The 20,768-nt window shown below is 42.3% G+C and overlaps 2 protein-coding genes across 3 annotated transcripts in view; one reads left to right on the top strand and one right to left on the bottom strand.

Annotated features, from left to right (window-relative positions):
- The first annotated feature begins 6,228 nt into the window (after positions 1 to 6,228).
- Positions 6,229 to 12,486, top strand: LOC127003416 (glutamate receptor ionotropic, kainate glr-3-like). Its single transcript, XM_050870065.1, has 8 exons — positions 6,229 to 6,272; positions 6,424 to 6,514; positions 6,902 to 7,214; positions 8,387 to 8,604; positions 8,973 to 9,153; positions 9,480 to 9,579; positions 11,415 to 11,544; positions 11,909 to 12,486. Exons 1-8 carry the CDS (start codon positions 6,229 to 6,231, stop codon positions 12,017 to 12,019), a joined length of 1,188 nt encoding a protein of 395 aa, XP_050726022.1. The 3' UTR covers positions 12,020 to 12,486.
- Positions 12,487 to 13,338: 852 nt separating this feature from the next.
- LOC127006222 (SID1 transmembrane family member 1-like) overlaps positions 13,339 to 20,768 on the bottom strand; it is a 33,400-nt gene continuing 25,970 nt past the window's right edge. For both annotated transcript variants that reach the window (XM_050875837.1, XM_050875831.1), the window contains one exon: positions 13,339 to 15,172. In XM_050875837.1, coding sequence (XP_050731794.1) covers positions 15,110 to 15,172 — 63 coding nt within the window. In that variant the 3' untranslated portion in view covers positions 13,339 to 15,109. The remainder of the gene's footprint in view (positions 15,173 to 20,768) is intronic.

Below are 20,768 nucleotides of genomic sequence, written 5' to 3'. Positions count from 1 at the left end.
GTTTTTACTCTTTAAAAAATGGTCACGTTTAGGGTAACGCTTCTTTCTCCGATTTATAATTTCAACCTGCTTAGGAATTTGCTTTATATAATCTACTTTTGTCTGGCATTTGCATACAAAGCTGTGGATATTGATACTTCGTCCAGCTCATCACGTTACGGTAACTCTCACAATGAACATTCCCCATTGGTCTGAAATTATGTTGCAGCCTTGTATGTAGTAACTGATATGAAATCGCCGGAGAGCAGCGTCTTCTTGCACCATGACAGGTCCACGTCTTCCCTAAAATCGATTTCCTTCACCTTAGGTCTGATTTGTCAGGCAGCTTGACTTTATAATGTTTATGAGCTTATCGACTATCTAGCAAAACTACCGAAGTGTAGGCTACCAGCCTGAACGACCGCAGTCTGTTCGGCGTTGATTTAATATTAAGACTCCTGCTTTCTTTAAGTCCTCTTTGTCACGATCAAATGTAATTTCAGTGAATTCCAGGTAAGTTAGAGCCCTCACGCCGGCCAGTGCTGATAGAAACGCTATTGGCTGCCACCAACGTTCTTTCTTCCTTGCATCGATCTTTTGAATATTCAAAGAGCCATTGGAATTTAAATTAAGAAAGGCAGCGAAAATATTCAGCGTTACACTCACGATGCATGCATACCCTCCTTGCTCGTCAGATACTTTTGGTGTCAGTCCTGCACGTTATTGTTTCTCTGAGTGGGTAATAATTCATTCCCGCGCATCCAGTATATTGCCGTGGACATTTTCAATAAACGAGGCAACAAAGTGACTGATGGACACAGTGCACCAACAATGAAGATGATCTCATACATGTATGGCCAAGCTGTCTTTCTTTTACTGACATTCCCTGAGACTATTTTTTTTTTTACCAAGAAAAGTTATTTGCCGCTTGTAGAACATTTGTACTTCCAGGTTTTAGAAATTTAATATTTGGTATTCACAAACAAAATAAAATTGATTTTGCTCTGCCATGGTTGTTCCTGTAAGAGAAAATCCCGAGTGGAGGAGGCCAAAGGGACGGCCACAAGTCCGTGGGTTGAGCAAATCGATGGACCTTGCCATTGGGGTACTTCGAATGGGAAGGGGGCGAGCCAACGTGGAGATTTGCCCGAAGGTTTGGTGTCGTAGGGTGGGCGAGGCGACGCTCGATCCCCCGCCGCGGTGATGGACGCCGCCCCGACGGCATCACGATTTACCCCTTCAGGCAGGGCAAGATGCTGGCGTGGGACGCCACCTGTGTGAACACCTTCAGCAGCACCCACCTCATCGACTGCGCTACCACAGCCGGTGCTGCCGCATGCTCCGCTGAGTCCCGGAAACGGCAGCGCTACGCCGACCTCGGCCAGCGGTATAGACTTCATGTCGCTGACAGTGGAGACGACCGGAGTCCTTGGTCCCGCCTTCAGTGAGCTCATCAAGAACCTTGGCAGGCGCATCCGAGAGAGGACGGGGGACAAGCGGGAAACCGAGTGGCTGCGGCAGCGGGTCAGCCACGCAGTGATCAGCGGAAACGCAGGAGCGTTGTACCACCAGCGCCCCACATCTAATAGGACCTAAGATCTAACTCAACTTATATTATGTTATATACTATGTATTATGATTCATACGTTTTCAGTAGCATTTATCTGTAATATATTAAAAGAGCGCCACAGTCATCGGCGTTCCGGCAGGGGCCAATGAATTGCAATGCGAACAATTTAACCAATTGTTCCCATCGTAACTCCCGTCTGGATGGAGGCGCGTTAAACACACACACACACACACACACACACACACACACACACACACACATTGTACCAATTTATAAAAGGGGAGATAAAACTGAATCATTAAATTATAGACCAGTTTCTTTGACAAGTGTAATGTGCGAGATTTGTGAAAGTATAATAAAAAAACCAATGGGTCGAACATTTAGAAAAGGAAAACATGATAAATGAAGGACAGTTTGGATTTAGAAAAGGGAAATCGTGTGTCGCTAACTTACTATGTTTCTACTCAAGAGCAATAGACGTGGTGCAAGTGAAGCGAGAAGGGTGGGCTGATTGACAGTGAGTGATTGTGTATATCTCGATTTGAAAAAAGCTTTTGACAAGGTTCCGCACAAAAGGTTAATCTGGAAACTACAGCAGTGAGGAGGAATGGGTGGAAAAGTTATCGAGTGGATGAAGGATTACTGAACGGGAAGAGAAATGAGGACAGTGATTAGAGAGGAGAAATCAAATTGGAGGAGAGTAAAGAGTGGAGTCCCCCAAGGCTCAGTTCTGGCACCAATAATGTTCATAATATATATAAACGATATGCCAAAGGGTAGCTATATATAAAGAGTTATATGAGCCCTTTTTGCAGATGATGCAAGGTTAATGAGAAAAGTGAGGACAAAGGAAGATTGTGAGGAGCTACAAAACGACCTGGACAGAATATATAGATGGAGCCAGTTATGGGATGGAAATGGGGAAAAGTAAAAAAAAAAAAAAAAAAAGACCAAGGAAAACATACAGGATGGGAGAAGAAAACTCAAAGGTGGTACATGAAGAAAAAGATTTGGGAGTAATGATGCAAGACACACTATCCCCAGGAAAATAAACAAGCTGTTTGGAAAAACCTACAGGATGATGCAAAATATAAGGGTATCATTCCATTTTATGGACAAAGAAATGAAGAAAAAGATGAAGAAAATAACAACAACAATGATAAGACCAAAGCTTGAATATGCTGCAGTTGTGTGGTCGCCTCACAAAAAGAAGGATATCAGAAAGCCGGAAAGGATACAGAGAATTGCAACTAAAATGGTCCCAGAACTCTCAAATATGACGTATGAACACAGATTGAAGGAGATGGACTCGACGACACTGGAACAAAGATGGGATAGAGGAGGTCTGATCACGCTGTATAAGTTGGTAAATAAATTTGATGAGGTGGACAGAGATGATCTCATTTTAACTGCGAGAACGCAGGGGCTGAGAGGACACTGCGTCCGGTCCCGGCGTCGTGAAATATCCATCCGACCCAAAGACCGCACGACGCTCAGACCGCCTGAGGGACATAAGGTAAAGTTGGGGGCATACGCTGTAGCAGCGCGTAGCCTCGGTGCTCATCTCCGTAACATTGGCCATCGAGCCTGTGGTGGGAGGGAGCCCATTACCCCGGGACACAGGGCCAGTGTGACATCCGGGTTACCACAGTTTACCTTCCCCAGGTTTCCCCAGGTACCCATTTATCGACCAACCCGAGAGGGAGCTGGGTGAGCTGCACGCCGACTGCCCGGGCCGGGATTCGAACCCGGGCCCGCGGATTAGAAGCCAGGCACGCTGACCACTAGACCACAGGACATACCTGAGGGATAATCCTACAGGCGCACACACACAGAACCGAAAGGACATGGAAAGAAACTTAATAAAGGAACCTATTTGAGTGACATAAAAAAATATAGTTTTCCACATCGAAATATTAATACATGAAACAGCTTGCGGGAACAGATGGTGGAGGCGAAGTGTCCAAAAAATGAGGGACAGGCTGGATAAATGAAGATATGGAGACGGGACTATTAGAGCTTAGCTCAGGCCCGGTAGAGTCGGGTAGACTACAAATAGGTAAATACAAATAGGTAAATACACACACACACACACACACACACACGTATCCATATGGGGAGGGGGGTCTGGAGAGCCAATGTGCTCCTATAAACCATGTACACCTCCGTGTGCGCCGTCCCCCCTTTATTTTCGCCGCGTTTATCATTATATCACGGGAGTAGGGGGGGGGGGGTATTTCCCAACCTTTGTTCAGGCCTCTGTTAGTCAGAAAACGGATCTTTGCGTGTATGGCCATGGATTATGTCAAGCAACGGCAGGCTACATAAGAGAGTGTGTGTGTGTGTGTGTGTGTGTGTGTGTGTGTGATGATGATGATCACGTGGGTTTTCATCAATACTGTGGCATATATATGTTAGTGTATACAGACGAGCTCGGTGAGTCGAGATCGGTGCATGGGTCAGAGAGGCTGCAAGTTCAAAATCCTTCAACCTTCCTCGACCAACCTTCAACCATTCCACTGTGTTGTGTGAAACGGTGAATTGCTTTCGATATCCATGAATAATATTTTTCATAATACAAGAAAAAAAGAATATATATATATATATATATATATATATATATATATATATATATATATATATATATATATATATATATATATATATATATACACACACACACACACACACACACACACACACACTCATTGCATTGCATGACACCCCTTCGGCAAGATTATACTCTTAGTGTGCATGTTCATATGCTGTTTCTAAAGTTTTATTTTGGATGACTATTTGTTCGATTCGAGCATAGTTGTTGAACATAATTTTGGTCTTATTCATTTTAGCCCTACATGTAGACTTTCCCTGTTTATTTCTTATATCATATGCGGCATTCACCACTTGTATCGCTAAAAAAGAACAATCTCATCAACAAATCTAAAATGATTTAGGCACTCATTTCCTATTTTAAGTCCCTAATTCTTCCAGTCAAGCTTTTTGAAAATTTCTGCTATTCATGCTGTAAACAGTTTAGATGATATGGCATTATCCTAAATAAATCCTTCTGTATTGAGACTTTCTCGGCATCTGTATGAAACGTGGTAGTCGTCCGTTGTTCAGCTTTTGTATATATTATCTGGCACTCTACAGTAAACTTCTTCAACGACCTGTTGTCGAAACGCATTCAGAAAAAAATCTGTATCCACTTAATTTAAAGCTTTTACTTAGTTAATGAATGCCAAACAAAGTGGTTTACTGAATTAATTTGTTTTGTCTATTATCTGGTTTACTGGCTAGATGTGATCAATAGTTGCGAACCGACTTCGAGAACCAACGTTTTTTTTTTTTTTTCTCCAGCCCATGTTCTCTCCTATATTGAAAAAAAATAGGAATCTGCTTCAGACTTGGTACCAGTCATTATATTAATAGATTCGGCTGTCAACTCTTCCTTGCAGAAAAACTGTGGCATGGTCCAACGTTGTGAAGTTACTGTTATCACATATTAACGTAATAGTACCCCATGTTAACGTCATGCTCAGTACCAAGATCGATATATTGGCAGAGCGGTATTTAGGGGGCCCCCCTAAATACCGCTCTGCTAGTGTTATTCACAAATGATATGAGATATTTTGCCCTTATTGGTGTGGGAACTCACCCAATGTTGCATAAGGAGGACAATGATATTTATGTTCATTGATATAACGTGTAACCAAGTAAATACACTGCCGAGTTATCTCTTTACCTGAATCACAATTCGTCCCCGCCGTGCAGACCCGTGGCCGCTGTACAACGGCAGCAAGATCATGAAGAAGACATCCAGCCTGCGCAGGTATGTCTGAATATTCCGTAACTGCGTTGTAAATCATGAATTATTTTCCTGAATAACCTATCACAACAATAAATTAACACACACACACACACACACACACACACACACACCGCTCCGGTAGCTGACACCGCTCCGGTAGCTCAGTCGGTTAGAACGCCGCACTACAAGGCTTCACGGCCAAACAGGCGGCGGTTCGAGCCCCGCTCTGGCCGGATTCTTTCCGTTGACTAGGAGTGGTTACTGTCCCGCGGTATCTACTCTACCACAACCATATTTCACGTGACGTCACACCCTGCGCGGAGCGGCTGGTGTGAACCTACCTCCCCTTCTCTTTACCTTGGTACCTGCTGGCGAAAGCGAGTCCAACTCGTGATCAGGCCGTGGTGAATTACACACACACACACACACACACACACACACACACACACACACACACACACACACACACAGTGTAGTAACTGTAGTTACTCCATCCTGCCTCGGCTAATGCTCAAATATCATTTCTCCTTGCTGGTCCTCTGTCTGCCCTGACTTTTAAATATCTGCAAAACCACTTTCTTGCTTGCTTTTATTCGTTTTCAAAGAAATTTTGCTTTTACATACCACCAAAAACGACGCATCCCCCGGCGTATGCCCCCATTGATTGAGTGATATGTAAAATTAACACTAAGAAACAGATTGCTTTAATAAGACTAAAGAAAATAATATTAATATTTAAATGCAATATTAAAAAAAACCTCCTCCCTCCAGCATTGGACAAGAGACCGTCCTTCGCGTGGCAGTGGAGGAGTGGGAGCCGCACGTGAGGATAACTGAGAGCAACAACTCCTTCGCTATCAGCGGACCCATGGCGAACTTAATTGAGACTCTTGCTCAGGCTCTTAATTTCAGGTCAGTTACATCCATTGCCAATTCAACTGTATATCTGAACTTTTTTTTAAGGTATACATAGCCACGACTATTTCTCTATGTTAATTTCTTTTTATGATGCATCATTTATACTAATACAAGTTTTGGGGGCATGTCCCCTCGTCATTTCCAGCTATACGTTGGTTCGGCCCATGGACGGCGCGTGGGGTGCCCCAGATGACCAGGGGAACTGGAATGGCATGATCGGCATGGTGAAACGGAATGTAAGTATATAGATAACAGTTCCTTCTCTACAGAAGAAGGGATGTGTTGTCCGAGCTTGTCATTCACTGCCCGGCACATGATAATGATATACAAAAGGAATCACTTAAAACTACGGGTCCGTTTATCCCTGATCCAGTGGTTCAAAGGGTGAGACGTCCTGAAAGCAACTAAATAAATTTATTCAAGAATAAATTCTCCCGTCATCCACTTAGCTGGATATCAACTAAAACAGTGTCTATGGTGTCTTTTGTGGTTGTCTGATATTTTCCTTAAAGATTAGAAGCAGAACACCGACAGAGTTTTTTTGACCATTGCTTAGTCTACTGTATAAAATATATGCAGTTGTAATGGGGATTTCATCTGAACTCGATTTAATTACACCTCAGGAGGCAGACCTGGCACTGGGTCCTTTCGGCATGACAGAGGCACGGGCTAAAGTGGTCGAATTTTCACACCCAATACTGATAGATCAGTACAAGATACTTGTTAAGAAAGGCAGCGCTCAGTTCAACCCTTGGGGATTCCTTAACCCCCTGCAGCCCCTCGTGTGGTCTGGTGTTTTCCTGACATACCTCCTGATGTGCACCATCCTCACAGCCAAGGCAGTCGCTCGCCACTTGGAACACTCATCTTCCACGTCCATAATCAACGAGGCCCTAAGATGCTTCTGGAATCAGCTGGCCATTCTCTTACAACAAAGTGAGTACTTACGATGACATGAAAAATAAGGTACGGATTTCTCTCTCTCTCCCCAGAGTAGATTATGATTATTAATTTATTATGATTGTGTTAGAAATAAAGTACATCAAATATGCAAAGTAAAATAAGATAAACAATTATTCGCATTTTTTTCTAACATTTCATTTTTTTCTTGGGTCAAGGATCGGTGGTCAGAAACGTGACCCCCTTAATATTCGAACATTTTTTCTTGGAGAGAGAGTAACCTGAATATACTTTTTTTATTTATTTCCATTATCTTTACTGTCACGTACCTTGGTAGCGTAGTGCATAACAATAGTGGGTCTTGCCAGGAAGTCACTCGACGGATTGACCTGGCCCAGGGTGTTGTGGACTCGCTCAACACGACTATATGGCGTTGTCGATACTTATGCAGGCGGACAAAGATTCGAATCTTTGAGTTACTTGGGGTGCTTGTCTTACCATGAGACTGAGACATAGACACTTAAGTGACTAAATAATGACATGGAGAGGCGTGTTGATGCCTTTCGTACCAAGTGCCTTCGAAGGACCAGCGCTGGAATGACTTCGTGCCGAACCAGCAGCACTGAATCGAGGCCTAGCCGTTACCAGTTTAATCACTGAACGCTAACTCCAGCACGTGGCACGCTTCCCGGAGGTCGACCTTGCCGGCCTGTCTTTGTACGAGACAATCCTGAGTGGAGGAGACCAAGGGGACGCCCACCTAACTCATGGAAAGGGCGAGTCTTCAGACCCGTAATTTTTGCAGATTTTTTGGGGGTTATAAAGTCATTATGTAGGTTCATTAGGAAGGGAAGGGGGAGGGTGGCGAGCGAAGCGAGCATGCGCAGGTGGGGGATTTTTTTTTTACATAACCACTTTTATGTCATTTTGAGTCCGTTATAGAAAAAAATGGGGACTATAGCCCCCCCTAGCCCCCCCAGAAATTACGGTCCTGATCCAACCACTGGCTAGGAATGGGAAAGGTTGACTACCTGCATGGTGACTTGCTCGGAGGGACCGTCGGGGGTGGATCGAGGCGGCGGATGTGTGAAGCAACTCCCCCCCCCCCCCCCCCCACACACACACCCTGGCGTATGCTCCCCGTTAGTAGTTAGTCAAAGTAACAAACTTCATAAGACTTGCAGAATCACATAAGGGTCTTTCATCAGCTTTGCAGACCATTCCAGAGCCTTTAGTCACACGAGCACTGACTGGGCTGTGGTTGCTGACGGTGATGATTATCATGAGAAGTTACTCGGGTGCCCTCACCTCCCTCCTGGCAGTCAGACAAATTCCAGTGAAAATTAACGCACTTCAAGACCTTGTTGATGCCGAAGAATATGGCCTTTTGTTCGAACAATCAACAGCTCTCACTGCATACATGCAGGTAAGTCAAAGATTTACAGCAATGAACTTTATATATATATATATATATATGTATAGATATATATATATATATATATATATATATATATATATATATATATATATATATATATATATATATATATATATATATATATATATATATATATATATATATATATATATATATATATATATATATATATAAAACATTGCTTATGTTTATGGATCCCACAGTTTATGAAAGTAAAATAAAACAAATATAATCTATATCCACCATGGCTGATTACGTGCTGGACCCATTAGCCTACCCTTCCTAAAAGGGCTCAATAGGTCGATCTTTAGGTACGGCGGGAACCTCATATTATACCTATTCATCTATCTACCTAGGAAGCAAAGTCAGGCATTTACCGTGAGCTGGAAGCAACCAAAGAGCAGGGGAGGGCACAATTCATGAACTCCACAGAAATTTCAAAAGCGGCCCACACCCTCGTGAAGCAGGAGGACTATGCTCTGCTGGTGGACATAATCAGTATTCGGAAGATTTTATCTGATGACTTCTCTAACTCAGGTTTGGAATCTCTGATTTATAAACCATCAAACCATGTAGCATGCCAAATCTAAGTATATATAGCTATACTTACATTTGGGTAGCATACAGACCTCTCTGAATCTTGTATAAAATTTATAACTTATATACTCATTAATCAATCTGAATATGTAGCAAAATAAAATACGCCCTGTTGACATATTGTGAAAAAAAATATGCTCTAGTGAGTGATCTTTGCAATAACATATATCGTTAAAAATTAAGCGCAACCTACTACTACGCTGTTGAATACTGTGATCTAATTTTAAATTTATCATCACTGTTTTCCAACTAGTACTTTTTTTCAGGAACTTGTGATTACTACATTGCCAAGGAGGCCTTTTTCCCGCTTATATTTTGCATCATTGGACGACATGGACTTCATCACATGCAATATATTAATTCTAAGTGAGTAAACATTTTTTAATTAATTATAATACAACTCTTATCTGCAGGCTCAATGTATAGTTTCAGGTTAATGCAAAATTTAAAAAATGGTAATGGAGACACACATGGCACAATCATGACCGGGCAATTATCATGAGTGACGCTCAAAAATGACTGCTAGATTTTGCTCAGTCATTTGCACAATCTTTCAATCACGCCCACACTCGATGGGGATGTTGTGGTCCGCCATTTTTACGTAGTGCGTCAGCGGGGTCCTTCCTCATCACCACCGCTGAAATTTCAATCACGCGACAACCGTCAGTAGGGAGGCAACGCGGGGAATGAGGTCTTATTACTGAACTCGCCTGACTCGCCCCACACCTCGCGGTTTACTCATCCTGGCGTGCCCACACTTGTTTGAACACGTTCCCACCCCACACTCCCTCGCTCTCGCACGTCAGCCAACCTAAGCCTATAATTATATAGGCTATAGACTTAGAGCCAACGGTGTAAGGTATCCGAAGCTCCGTATCCCTGAGCTTTACTCTCCACGTTTTTTTATTTTATGGTTAAGTGATTACCCCATACTTCACCATGTCCAAAATTCAGTATTCAGTATATTCAAATTTCTGAATATTTATTTATATTGGGGAGGGTAGGATTTGCACAACTCGGAATAGTGAATAACTCGGCAAGGGTAGATCAAACTCCGCCCGACTGCCACGCCGTCAGCCAGTCGCAGGTTTCCCCTGGTTCTCAGTGGGCTAAATCTACCATGCCTTCCGCTCCCAGGACAGTCTACACAGGTTCCTGGCCTCCGTCCCAGGGGAAATGTGCAGTCGTTCGGCCGTACTGCTGCGTTTTCGCCTTCAGAGATAAGGTTACTATGAAGAACCTCGACAAAATGGTGGGCCTGCTCATCCGCCTTCCTTATCAGCTCATCGGTATTTTTAGCCTGTTTGGGTGCCCTAGCAGCCTGTGCCTCGCGGTCGCATGCCATTTCTTCCCTCATACCGGCCAGCATAGCAGCGATCAACTCCATCTGGCCCGGCTTCACTTCACTCGCGTCCGCCTCCTCTCCATCACGGCCGCCATGTTGGCGTTGCGAAGCCATGCTCACTCGGCGCCTCTCACCGTTCACTTTTCACTCATCCACACTCCTTGAAACCACTTGTTACGCCATACCAAGCCTACCACACCAGGATGCACCACACCTCCCCCTCAAGCAGGCAGGCGATGTAGATAACACGGGTAGTGAGCTCAGAATAGGTCAGAGCAGAAGCTTTTGGACGCCACACGCGGGCCGCTGGGGAGGACCGACACGGGGAGTGAGGCAAGGGGTTGACACAAAAAGGCACTGTCCAGCTGGTTTCACTTTACTGTTAAGCTCCAGAGCACACTACACTGTTCCTCAGGCACGATTACACAAAATCCAGGCACAAGGGAGGCACAACAAGCTAACACAGGCAACTGGGCAGGACTGGACCGCACGTTTTCAGCCTGGCAGGGCTCGGCAAGTCGGCGTAGACTTCCCCGACCCCGTGGCGCGCCCCGCAGCTGCACAGAGTGCACACTCACGCTACCCTTCCCGCCCAAGATTCTAGAGTATATTCTCCATATCTCCTTGTTTCCGCCCCAGAAATTTCCTCCGCGGCACAACCTTGCACCCACACACAAACACATATACATAACAATACTTTGAAAGAGGTCTAATATCTATATTTCCTTTCACTTTTTCTTTGCTGAGGCCTTTATTTTATTATCTATAATGATTTCATGGAAACTAGATAACTGGCGATGATGATAGCTTATACTTGTCATTTTATTGAAGCCTTGTTGTTTTCAACATGTTTCAGAATCCGGTCAATAGTGGAACATGATCTCTACACCAAATGGCTGCTTAAGGAGTCAAATAATGTCACAGCATGTATAAAAGCACCAACTTCTATAACTGTTCAGGAGCCTTACAGTTTCCTGGAGCTATGGGTGAGAAAAAAATAATTTTGAATAAAAATCATCATAAAAATGATTTAGTAAAACATTAAATTTCATACAAGCCTCATGTCTGAACCACTTGGAGCAAACACTTCTCTGAACTTTGACTTCATAAAATGCACAAACATTTCCAAATGATAGAGGTAATTAAATTAAGTTGGGAGTAACTGAGCAAGTGCAATTTCTTCATTTATGTGCACAAGCATTATTATCATCTAACAATGAGAATTGCAGGTGTTTCCTTAGGCTTCTCCATGCAGATTTGTATAATGCAGATTATTGTATCCTAATGAACAAAACCTGTTTCAAGAATCGTCTAGGATATGCATGGGAGTAATATTTGCTGTCCTTCTAGGGAATGTTCACGCTTCTGTTTGTTGGCCTCCTGCTGGCAGCACTGATGTTCTTGGCCGAGTTAGTGGTTCACAAGTGGATCTCAGACAGCCGCAACCTAACTCACTGGTGATGTGCTTGATTCGGTCATTATTCTGGTTGGGTTTCAGTAGTGTCATTATTTGGTGGTTAGGGTACCTGACTATACGTAGTTCCATGACAGCATGACATATTAGAAATGGGAAGCATGGAATATACAGAGCTGGCCAAGGATTGCATTGTGGTGCTGCAACAATCTCCGAATGATACACCACTTACAGTATACCCCAATCAGTGAACCTACTGTATATGTATATATACTTAAATGTTGTCCCTTTTTTTCTAATGTACGAGTAGCCTACCCCCAGATGCCTATAGGTACTGAATCTGTAAGATTTTGAAGCAACTCAAACTTAACATTATTCCAGTTTGATGAATGGTGGTGTCACAGCCAAGTACAACCAAATTCTTGATTAATCCCTGCCAACAGATTTCACAGTTGGTTAAAATCAGGAAAGTTGCTTGGTCAGTCACACACACACACACACACACACACACACACACACACACACAAAAAAAAAAAAAAAAAAAAAAAAGCCTTGAAGCCATTGCTTGACATCTTTAACAGTTTGACAAGCTCCATTCTGTATGGATAATTCTATCTCTCAAACACATCTGGCAACTGATCAGTTGATTACACAGGAGCTCCATATAACTATTACATGAATGTTCTTGAGGAAACATTGGTCATTTCATGCTAAATTTTTCTTGCTAAAAATGATTTCCCTCTGCATCCCCAGTAGGACAGAGTGGTTGAAAGGTTCAAATATACTCCCAGATAGGAGCTGGTAAAGTATTGCAGCACAGGGCAGTCTAACAGTGACTATAAATTTCCTGTCTTACTGATGATCTACATGTTGCCAATCCATAAGTTGAGTGGAAAATTACCAGCAAAGGTAATGTCCAGGTACTGGCTGCAGTTACCACTGGAGCTGTTGACTGAGAAGCCATCTGAAGAGGGTTTCCCAAGGAAATCCTCCTGTTTTGCCTTAAGTTTGAAGGACAAGATGGAGGACATAGCTACACCATCACCATATAATTCTTTATTTGTACAAAAATTGGGTATAGTTTCCAGCCCCAGAAAAAAAAATATATAGAAATAGAAAAAAATATGATAACTTATCATATACAAAGTGAGTATATATATATATATATATATATATATATATATATATATATATATATATATATATATATATATATATATATATATATATATATATATATATATATATATATATATATATATATATATATATATATATATATATATATATTGCTATCAAACTGGAATTAAAAATTAAACTGAAAAATATATGCAGACAGTAAATTATGAATACAATATACAACAGAAATACTTAATTATATATGTTAAGGTACATCATGTATCCAGCAATTAGTTACAGTGTATTTCACAATTAAAAAATCAATAACAATTTTGGTTGAGTTTTTAAACAATACAAATTACATATGTATATGGTACTTTTTGCAAAATTGAGATAAGAAATATGAAGAACAAAGTTAATTCATTAACTTGGTAGAAGGGTTTAGATTCTCTTACTAACCCTTTGCCTTGAAAATGAACCAAAAAGGTCTAGACTTTATATAATTTATAAAGGTGAATAAGTATTTATGCAATATTACCAGTGCCTAAAATTCCCTTCAGGAATGAGGCAATGTCACAAGTGAGAAAGGAACATACTCATTGAGTATCCACCTGTCAAGCCAACCAGTGTGCCTGCCCCTCCTTAGCAGCAACATATTCTTGAAATCTTTTGCATTCAGATTCTGTTTGATTGCTGTTCAGCACCAAGGAAAATTAAAACAAACCAGTGCACATAGTTAGTGCAAGGGTGCTGCGGGGTCAAGGCAGCTGACAACATACAAGTAAACTAAATTCTCAGGTAGCTTACTCCTGTTGTAAAGATATAGTACATGACCTTTATTACATATTATCATAGTAATCATATGCTGATGACTGATTAACAATGATAATGTACAATTTTATAAATATGTTATACATTCAGTAGAAGCTTGTTGATCCAGTCACCAATCACTGGCACACCCAAGTGTTCATTTTTATGGTGGTTAAGTGTTAGAATGGATACAATGATGTGCAAAATGGCTGGTCTGGGTCTTGATTTGTGAGTAGCTGGGTTAGATATGTGTGTGGACACACATCCCAAGCCCATCCAAGACCAAGTGCTTGATTCATCGTTGTATCCATTTTATCATTGGCCATTTTATGATCCGGCCAGAGATGATCTGGTTTTTCCCTTGGTTGGCATATGGGTAAACATGTTGGAACAAGTGATTCCCTCTTGCCCCCACCATACAGTGTCTAGGGCTGGGCAGGCGCTATACTCAATGGTAGCGTGCTCTCTTAGCACTAGATACAATAAGAGTATTCTTATGGAAGATATTCTACTCAGAATAAGATCTTTTTTCACATTTGAGAATATGTTACGGAGTTGATATCACACCCTTTATATAAATAAGAGGGAGAGTTTACCACAGGTAAGTCTGGGTGGTATATACACTGAATCACCAGCTGTATTGTCCACCTGTTAACTGCAGCTTGTTTTTCATCACATCCTCTAGTTCATTCAAACTTTTTTCCTTCCTTATCACTAAGATTTATTAACATGAGGGGTGGGAACAGACTCAGCTGATATTTGCTTTCTCAACTACTGGAAAAAACATATCATTCCTCCCACTCCTTCCTTATCACAGCCATCCAGCTCTGGAACTCACAACAGTACAAACATACAGTGCTACATTGACAAAGAGGGATCAGAACCCTCCTTCCCCTCAAAATAAAGTACTATCTACTTGTTCATGCGTGCACTACCATCCAATATTCTGGCATAAATGACAATCTGGCATTTGGCTGGTCCACTGTAAGCTGTACTAATGGACTTTTCTGTATACACACACACACACACACACACACATACACACACATGCAGACGCCCATTATACACAGGTACTTTTATGTTTCTCAGTATCTTGGAATCTCTGTGGATTTTAGTCACTAAGGGACTAAATTAGGGAAGTAGTGTTAACCTCAGGAACAGTCATATAATCTAATAATAAATCAACTCTACTGTATCAAAATACTACATTAGAAGACTGGAATCTTTTCTCGAGGAGTGCCGCTCAAGTCATCATCTAACGTCAGCAGGAGCTGTAATAGAAATAAATACTTAAAAAACTGAAAACTGTATTCACTTGATTTATGACATTTAGCATGACAGCAGTATCAGAAAGTTGCTTTTTTATTGAAAAATTCATACAAAAAAACTTCAGCATAAAGCAATAAATAGTGCATGCTGCATCAAACCTTTTTTTTTAGTTTCTATTGAAAACGGAGTTCTGTCACATGAAAAACAAATTTAAGTATGAATATTCTTAAAAGCACAACTGTCTTTCTTATAGAAAAAAGTCATTGGAGAAACAATCTATTCTAATATCAGGATTTTCAAATTTTAGAATGGTGACTGATGTCAAAAATTAATCAAATATATTACAGTACTTGTCAACTGTAAAGATTTATAATTACACCTTATAAGTACTAAAAAGAAAAATACAGTAATCCCTTGATATAATGGACTAATTGGGGGGGAACTTAGTCCGTTAATGCTGAAAGTCCGTTATTTGCGGCGAAAAAAAAAAAAAATAATAATAATAATAATAATACCGACGAACCTAATAAACGTAAGTACATATTTGTTTATTGTGTACGTTGTCTACACGTTGTCTGTATAGCCGTGTTGCACACTTTGTGGTAGACTGCGAGGCACTGAGGCTGGCAGGTTGGGCCGGCAATGGGGCCCTGCAAGGGGGGGGGGGGGGTATTTTAACGGGTATGGGTTAAATTCTACAAGTGCACCAATCTCGCACTGGCAAACAAACTTTTTTTTTGGGGGGGTAGTTTTTGGTGTGCTATGAAATAATCTGATAACTGTTTCTGTCACAAATCATTAAATGATTGACTTTTCCATGCCTGTTGTACACCCACCGCCACAGCCCGCAGCTAGATCCACAAAATAACTCGCAAAGAGAGATGTTCAACTTGCTTACAGTTTCTACATTTCACTCACCGCTCAAAAAGATCACAAGTGGACAAACTACAACAAAACAAAGCAAATTAATGTTTTCCAGCCATGTATTCCCCCAGTGCGCATGTGTGGTGGACAGCAGAGCGACTTATTTCTGCAAGAAGGTATTTCTCACAACACCGGCCCAAGAATTGGACCACGCACGCCGCCACCATGTCCCGTCCCACGCTGCGTATTTCCGCGGCCCACTCTGAGTGCCCGATAAATTAATTAACCAAACATGATGTTACACCAGTGGGTGTGTTTGCATGTTTGTATTGTATGTGTCTGTTTGCATGTGTAATGTGATGAAATCGTAGCATGATGCAATGTTAACTATACTCTATCGATTCTAACTTGAGCTTTATGCCCTTTATGCACAGCTCCCCTGAGCTGCGCTACTGCCACATCACCCCATCACTCTCCTCAGATGAGTTTGCTATACCCCCCCCCCCTCTCTTATTTATGTTATATATAATATCTTTCGCTTGGCTGTGCAGGATGCGAGAGTGAAACCTACACGAGTCTTCTGTGGTGGCGGAAGGGTGAATGGTACGGCCTGGCGGCAACGTTGCATGAGCCACGTTGCCAAGTGAAATGGAATGTTTACAGAGTCATTGTCTTTCCCTCAAATCCCAAGCCATTCATAACACCATGCAGTTGAATTGCCAGAATTTACTCTTTACTACACTCCCACACGACCACTGCGTGTAACGAAACACACGAGAAATTAATCCAGACAAGGAAAGGTTATGCCGGCGCCGGGGATCAAACCCGCGAGACGGGAGAGCCCCTCCTTGACCAGTCGGCCAAAGAGGTACCCCCTTCGCAGAGTGAGTTATGGGAGGCTCGCCCATCAGGCAAGTCGCTGCACTACACGGCTCCCCATTCCTATTTAGATTAATTTCTGTGTGTTGAGATTTCCCATTTTCTATGAACTTCAGAGAGCATGGGCAATCACTCCACCTACTACCCATTTGGGGTGACACAACAGAATCACAGGAGAGGAAGCCCACCGCCTTGCCACCAGTGACACACCAGAATTTTCTCTTTACTGCACTCCCACACGACCACAGCGTGTAACGAAACACACGAGAAATTAATCAAGACAAGGAAAGGTTTTGCCGGCGCTGGGGGGTTGAACTCGCGACCAGCGAGATGAGAGAGCCACTCCTTTACCAGTCGGCCAAAGAGGTACCCCCCTCACAGAGTGAGTTATGGGAGGCTCGCCCATCAAGCAAGTCGCTGCACTACACAGTCGTATTATGAATATATATATATATATATATATATATATATATATATATATATATATATATATATATATATATATATATATATATATATATATATTCCATAAATAGATAACGTACAGACTAACAGTGAGACAGATGGCATCGCTAGATGTGTAAACAATGGGGTGTTCCCTGGGCCAAGCCACAGGGCTCAAGTTAGATTTGATAGACACTATAGCATGGTGTAACAGTCAGGGGTAAGCGGGGCAGGGGGTATGGGGAACCGAGACACAGAGAGGGGAGACGGCTTGGGGAGCGGGGGAATTGCGTGCGAGAGCTGAGGGATGGGAGACGCGTGACTGGCGACCTAGTTGTGACACACGGGGAAAGAGCTACGCTCGCGCTGTCCCGTCTCCATATCCGCTCTTGTCCAACTTTTTCTTAAAATCATGAATGTTTCTTGCACAAACCACCTCCTCCTCCAGCCTATTCCATAGCTCAATGCTTCTGTTTGGGAAGCTAAACTTTTTCACATCTCACCTACACGTTGTCACCCTCAACTTCTTTCCATGTCCTCTCTGTCCAAATGCTCCACTCCGCTCGCCACCCTGTAGACAGCTATCAGGTCTCCTCATTCTCTTCTTCTCTCCAGGGTTGTGAGCCCCATGCTATTGAGTCTCTCCTCACAAGTCCGATCTCTTAGTTCCGGTACCATCTTAGTTGCCACTCTGCACTCTTGCCAGCTTTCTTATGTTCTTCTTTTCGTGAGGAGACCAGACCACTGCTGCATACTCCAACCTTGGCCTTATCATTGTAACTATTATTTTCTTCATCATCTCCTCGTCCAAAATACACAAATGCCTTCCTTATGTTCCTCAGCAAATTCATAGTTTGTCCTGTTATCCTGTTGATGTGTTTGTCCGGTGACATGTTCTCTGAGACAGTCACTCCCAAATCTTTTTCTTCCACTCCTCTGCATATTATCTCACTTCCCATCTGATAATCAAAGTCACATCTTCTACCACTCCTACCAAACTCAATTTTTTTACATTTCCCAAGGTTGAACTCCATCTGCCATGTACCACTCCACTCCCATATTTTATCCAGGTCCCTCTGCAATGCCTCACAGTTCTTCACATCATTCACTCGTCTCAATAGCTTTGCATCATCTGCAAACAAATTCACACAGCTGGTCACTCCGTCCACAATATCATTTATATAAACAGCAAACATTATTGGCGCCAACACCGAACCTTGTGGGACCCCACTCATCACAGGGCACCAGTTGGAAACCTTGTCTAGGATTATGGTCCTCATTTCCCTGTTAGTTAGGAAGTCCTCCAGCCATAAAATAAGTCCATCATCCACTCCACCCCTATTTTTAATTTTCCAAATTAGTCTTCTGTGCGGTACTTTGTTGAATGCCTTTTTCAAATTCAGGTACACTCCATCCCCCCAGCCTTCTCTCTCTTGTCTTAAATCTGTCACCCTTGAGTAATAACACAACAAGTTGGTGACACAAGATCTCCCTCTCCTGAATCCAAACTGGCTATCCGAGATAATTTTCTCACTTTCTTAGAAATTCGACAACCTGTTTTTAACCAGCCTCTCGCATATCTTCGCAACCACACTAGTGAGTGATACCGGTCTGTAATTTAATGGGTCCTCTCTCTTTCCTCCCTTAAAAATTGGTACTATGTTTGCTCTCTTCCAATCTTGTGGTACCATTCCTTCACTCAGGCAGGCACTCATTATGTAGTGCAGTTTCTCTGCAAGTTGCTCAGTACATTCTTTCAAGATCCACCCTGATACTCCATCCGGCCCCGTCGCCTTTCTTACATCCAGCTTGTTCAAGCTTTCCTTGACCTCCTGCACTGTTAACTGTGTCTCCTGCATAACCCTTTTTCTTTCCTGGCCCGGTGGTTGTAAAAATTCGTCTTCTTTTGTGAGAACTCTATGGAAGCTGTTGTTCATCACTTCTGCCATCTCTGCTGGGTCCTCATATGTAGTTCCATCCATTTTCAGTTTATCAATTGTTTCTCTATTCTTTAATTTGCCATTCACATGTCTATAGAATAGTTTGGGTTGGTCTTTGCACTTTTCGATTACATCTTTTTCATATTTTCGTTTTTCTTTTCTTCTAATTTTTGTATATTCATTCCTTGCTTGCTTGAAATCGTTCCTCGAGTTGATTCTTCTTCATCTCCTCCATCCCTTCCAAGCTTCCTCCTTTCTCTTTCTAGCTGCCTCGCATCTTTTCTTAAACCACTCTTTTTACCAACATCCTTTTTGGTTACTTTAGGGACATATCTATTTTTGGCTTCCTTGTATAGTTTTAAAAACTCTTCCCACTTATCCTGTGTACTCTTGGTTTTGTACAGCCCACTCCAATTTGCATTTTCAAAAAAAGTTATCATGCTAACAAAGTCTGCCTCACAGTAGTTACTTCTCCCAATTTTGTGATCTTCTTTTCGGTCAATCGTTCTCTTTTCTTTTACTTCAAATTCCACAACCGCATGATCGCTCTTTGCTATTGGACAATCTACTTTAAGATTTTCTATTACTTTCGGCTCCTTGCTAAATACCAGGTCTAGTCTCGATGCCTCGCCTTCTTTCCTGAATCTAGTATGTTCCTTAATCCATTGCGTCAGTACATGTTCCATTGCCAGTTGCAGGAGTCTTCCTCCCCACGACTCTTTTGTTCCCTGCATCTGCCAATCCTCCCATTCTACCTCCTTGCAATTAAAATCACCCAATATAATTGTTCTCTCACACTCTCTCAACATTCCATCCAGGCAACTCACTGTGTCTTGTATCATTTGTTCAGATTCTCGGACCTTCCATGCATTGGTTTTTGGTAGCACATACCCTACTACATACTGCCTCCTTCTTCCTTCAGCACCCTCAATTTTCACTTTCAGTACCTCTGCCAAGCCTTCACCCTCAATCACGTTTCCTTATCATCATCACACCTCCCTGTTTCCTCTTTCTGTCTCTCCTCCATATTTTGTATGCACCTTCTCCAATCCCCAAAACCTCAATTGGGTCACACAACTTAGTTTCTGTCAGCCCCACAATATCGGGTTCTTCGTCTCTCAAATAGTTGTTAAACTCTATCCACGATGACACTATTCCATTGATATTCGTATATGACACTTTCCATCCTTCCTCCTTTTCTGTTAGATTTTTTTCTCTCCTTCCTCTCGTCACCATGAACCACTTACTCACTTTCATATCCATTACTCCTCCAAAAAACTCCTGTGTGTGTGTGTGTGTTTGTCGTTATTCGATCCATGTGTTTATGTGGTTGAGTCTAGATAGGTGGGTTGGCCGCACACGCGCACTGGTGACGGTGGGAACTGGCATGGGGGAGCCGCAGGCATGCCACACCTACAGCTGCTTCTTCCTTCCATTTGGCTGAAGCAATAAGTCCATAACTTGGATGGTG

The sequence above is a fragment of the Eriocheir sinensis genome, chromosome 3 (assembly GCF_024679095.1).
Source record: "Eriocheir sinensis breed Jianghai 21 chromosome 3, ASM2467909v1, whole genome shotgun sequence".
Taxonomy (NCBI): Eukaryota; Metazoa; Arthropoda; class Malacostraca; order Decapoda; family Varunidae; genus Eriocheir; species Eriocheir sinensis.
Note: the sequence above shows the minus strand (reverse complement) of the source record. Positions and strands in the feature narration are given on the sequence as shown.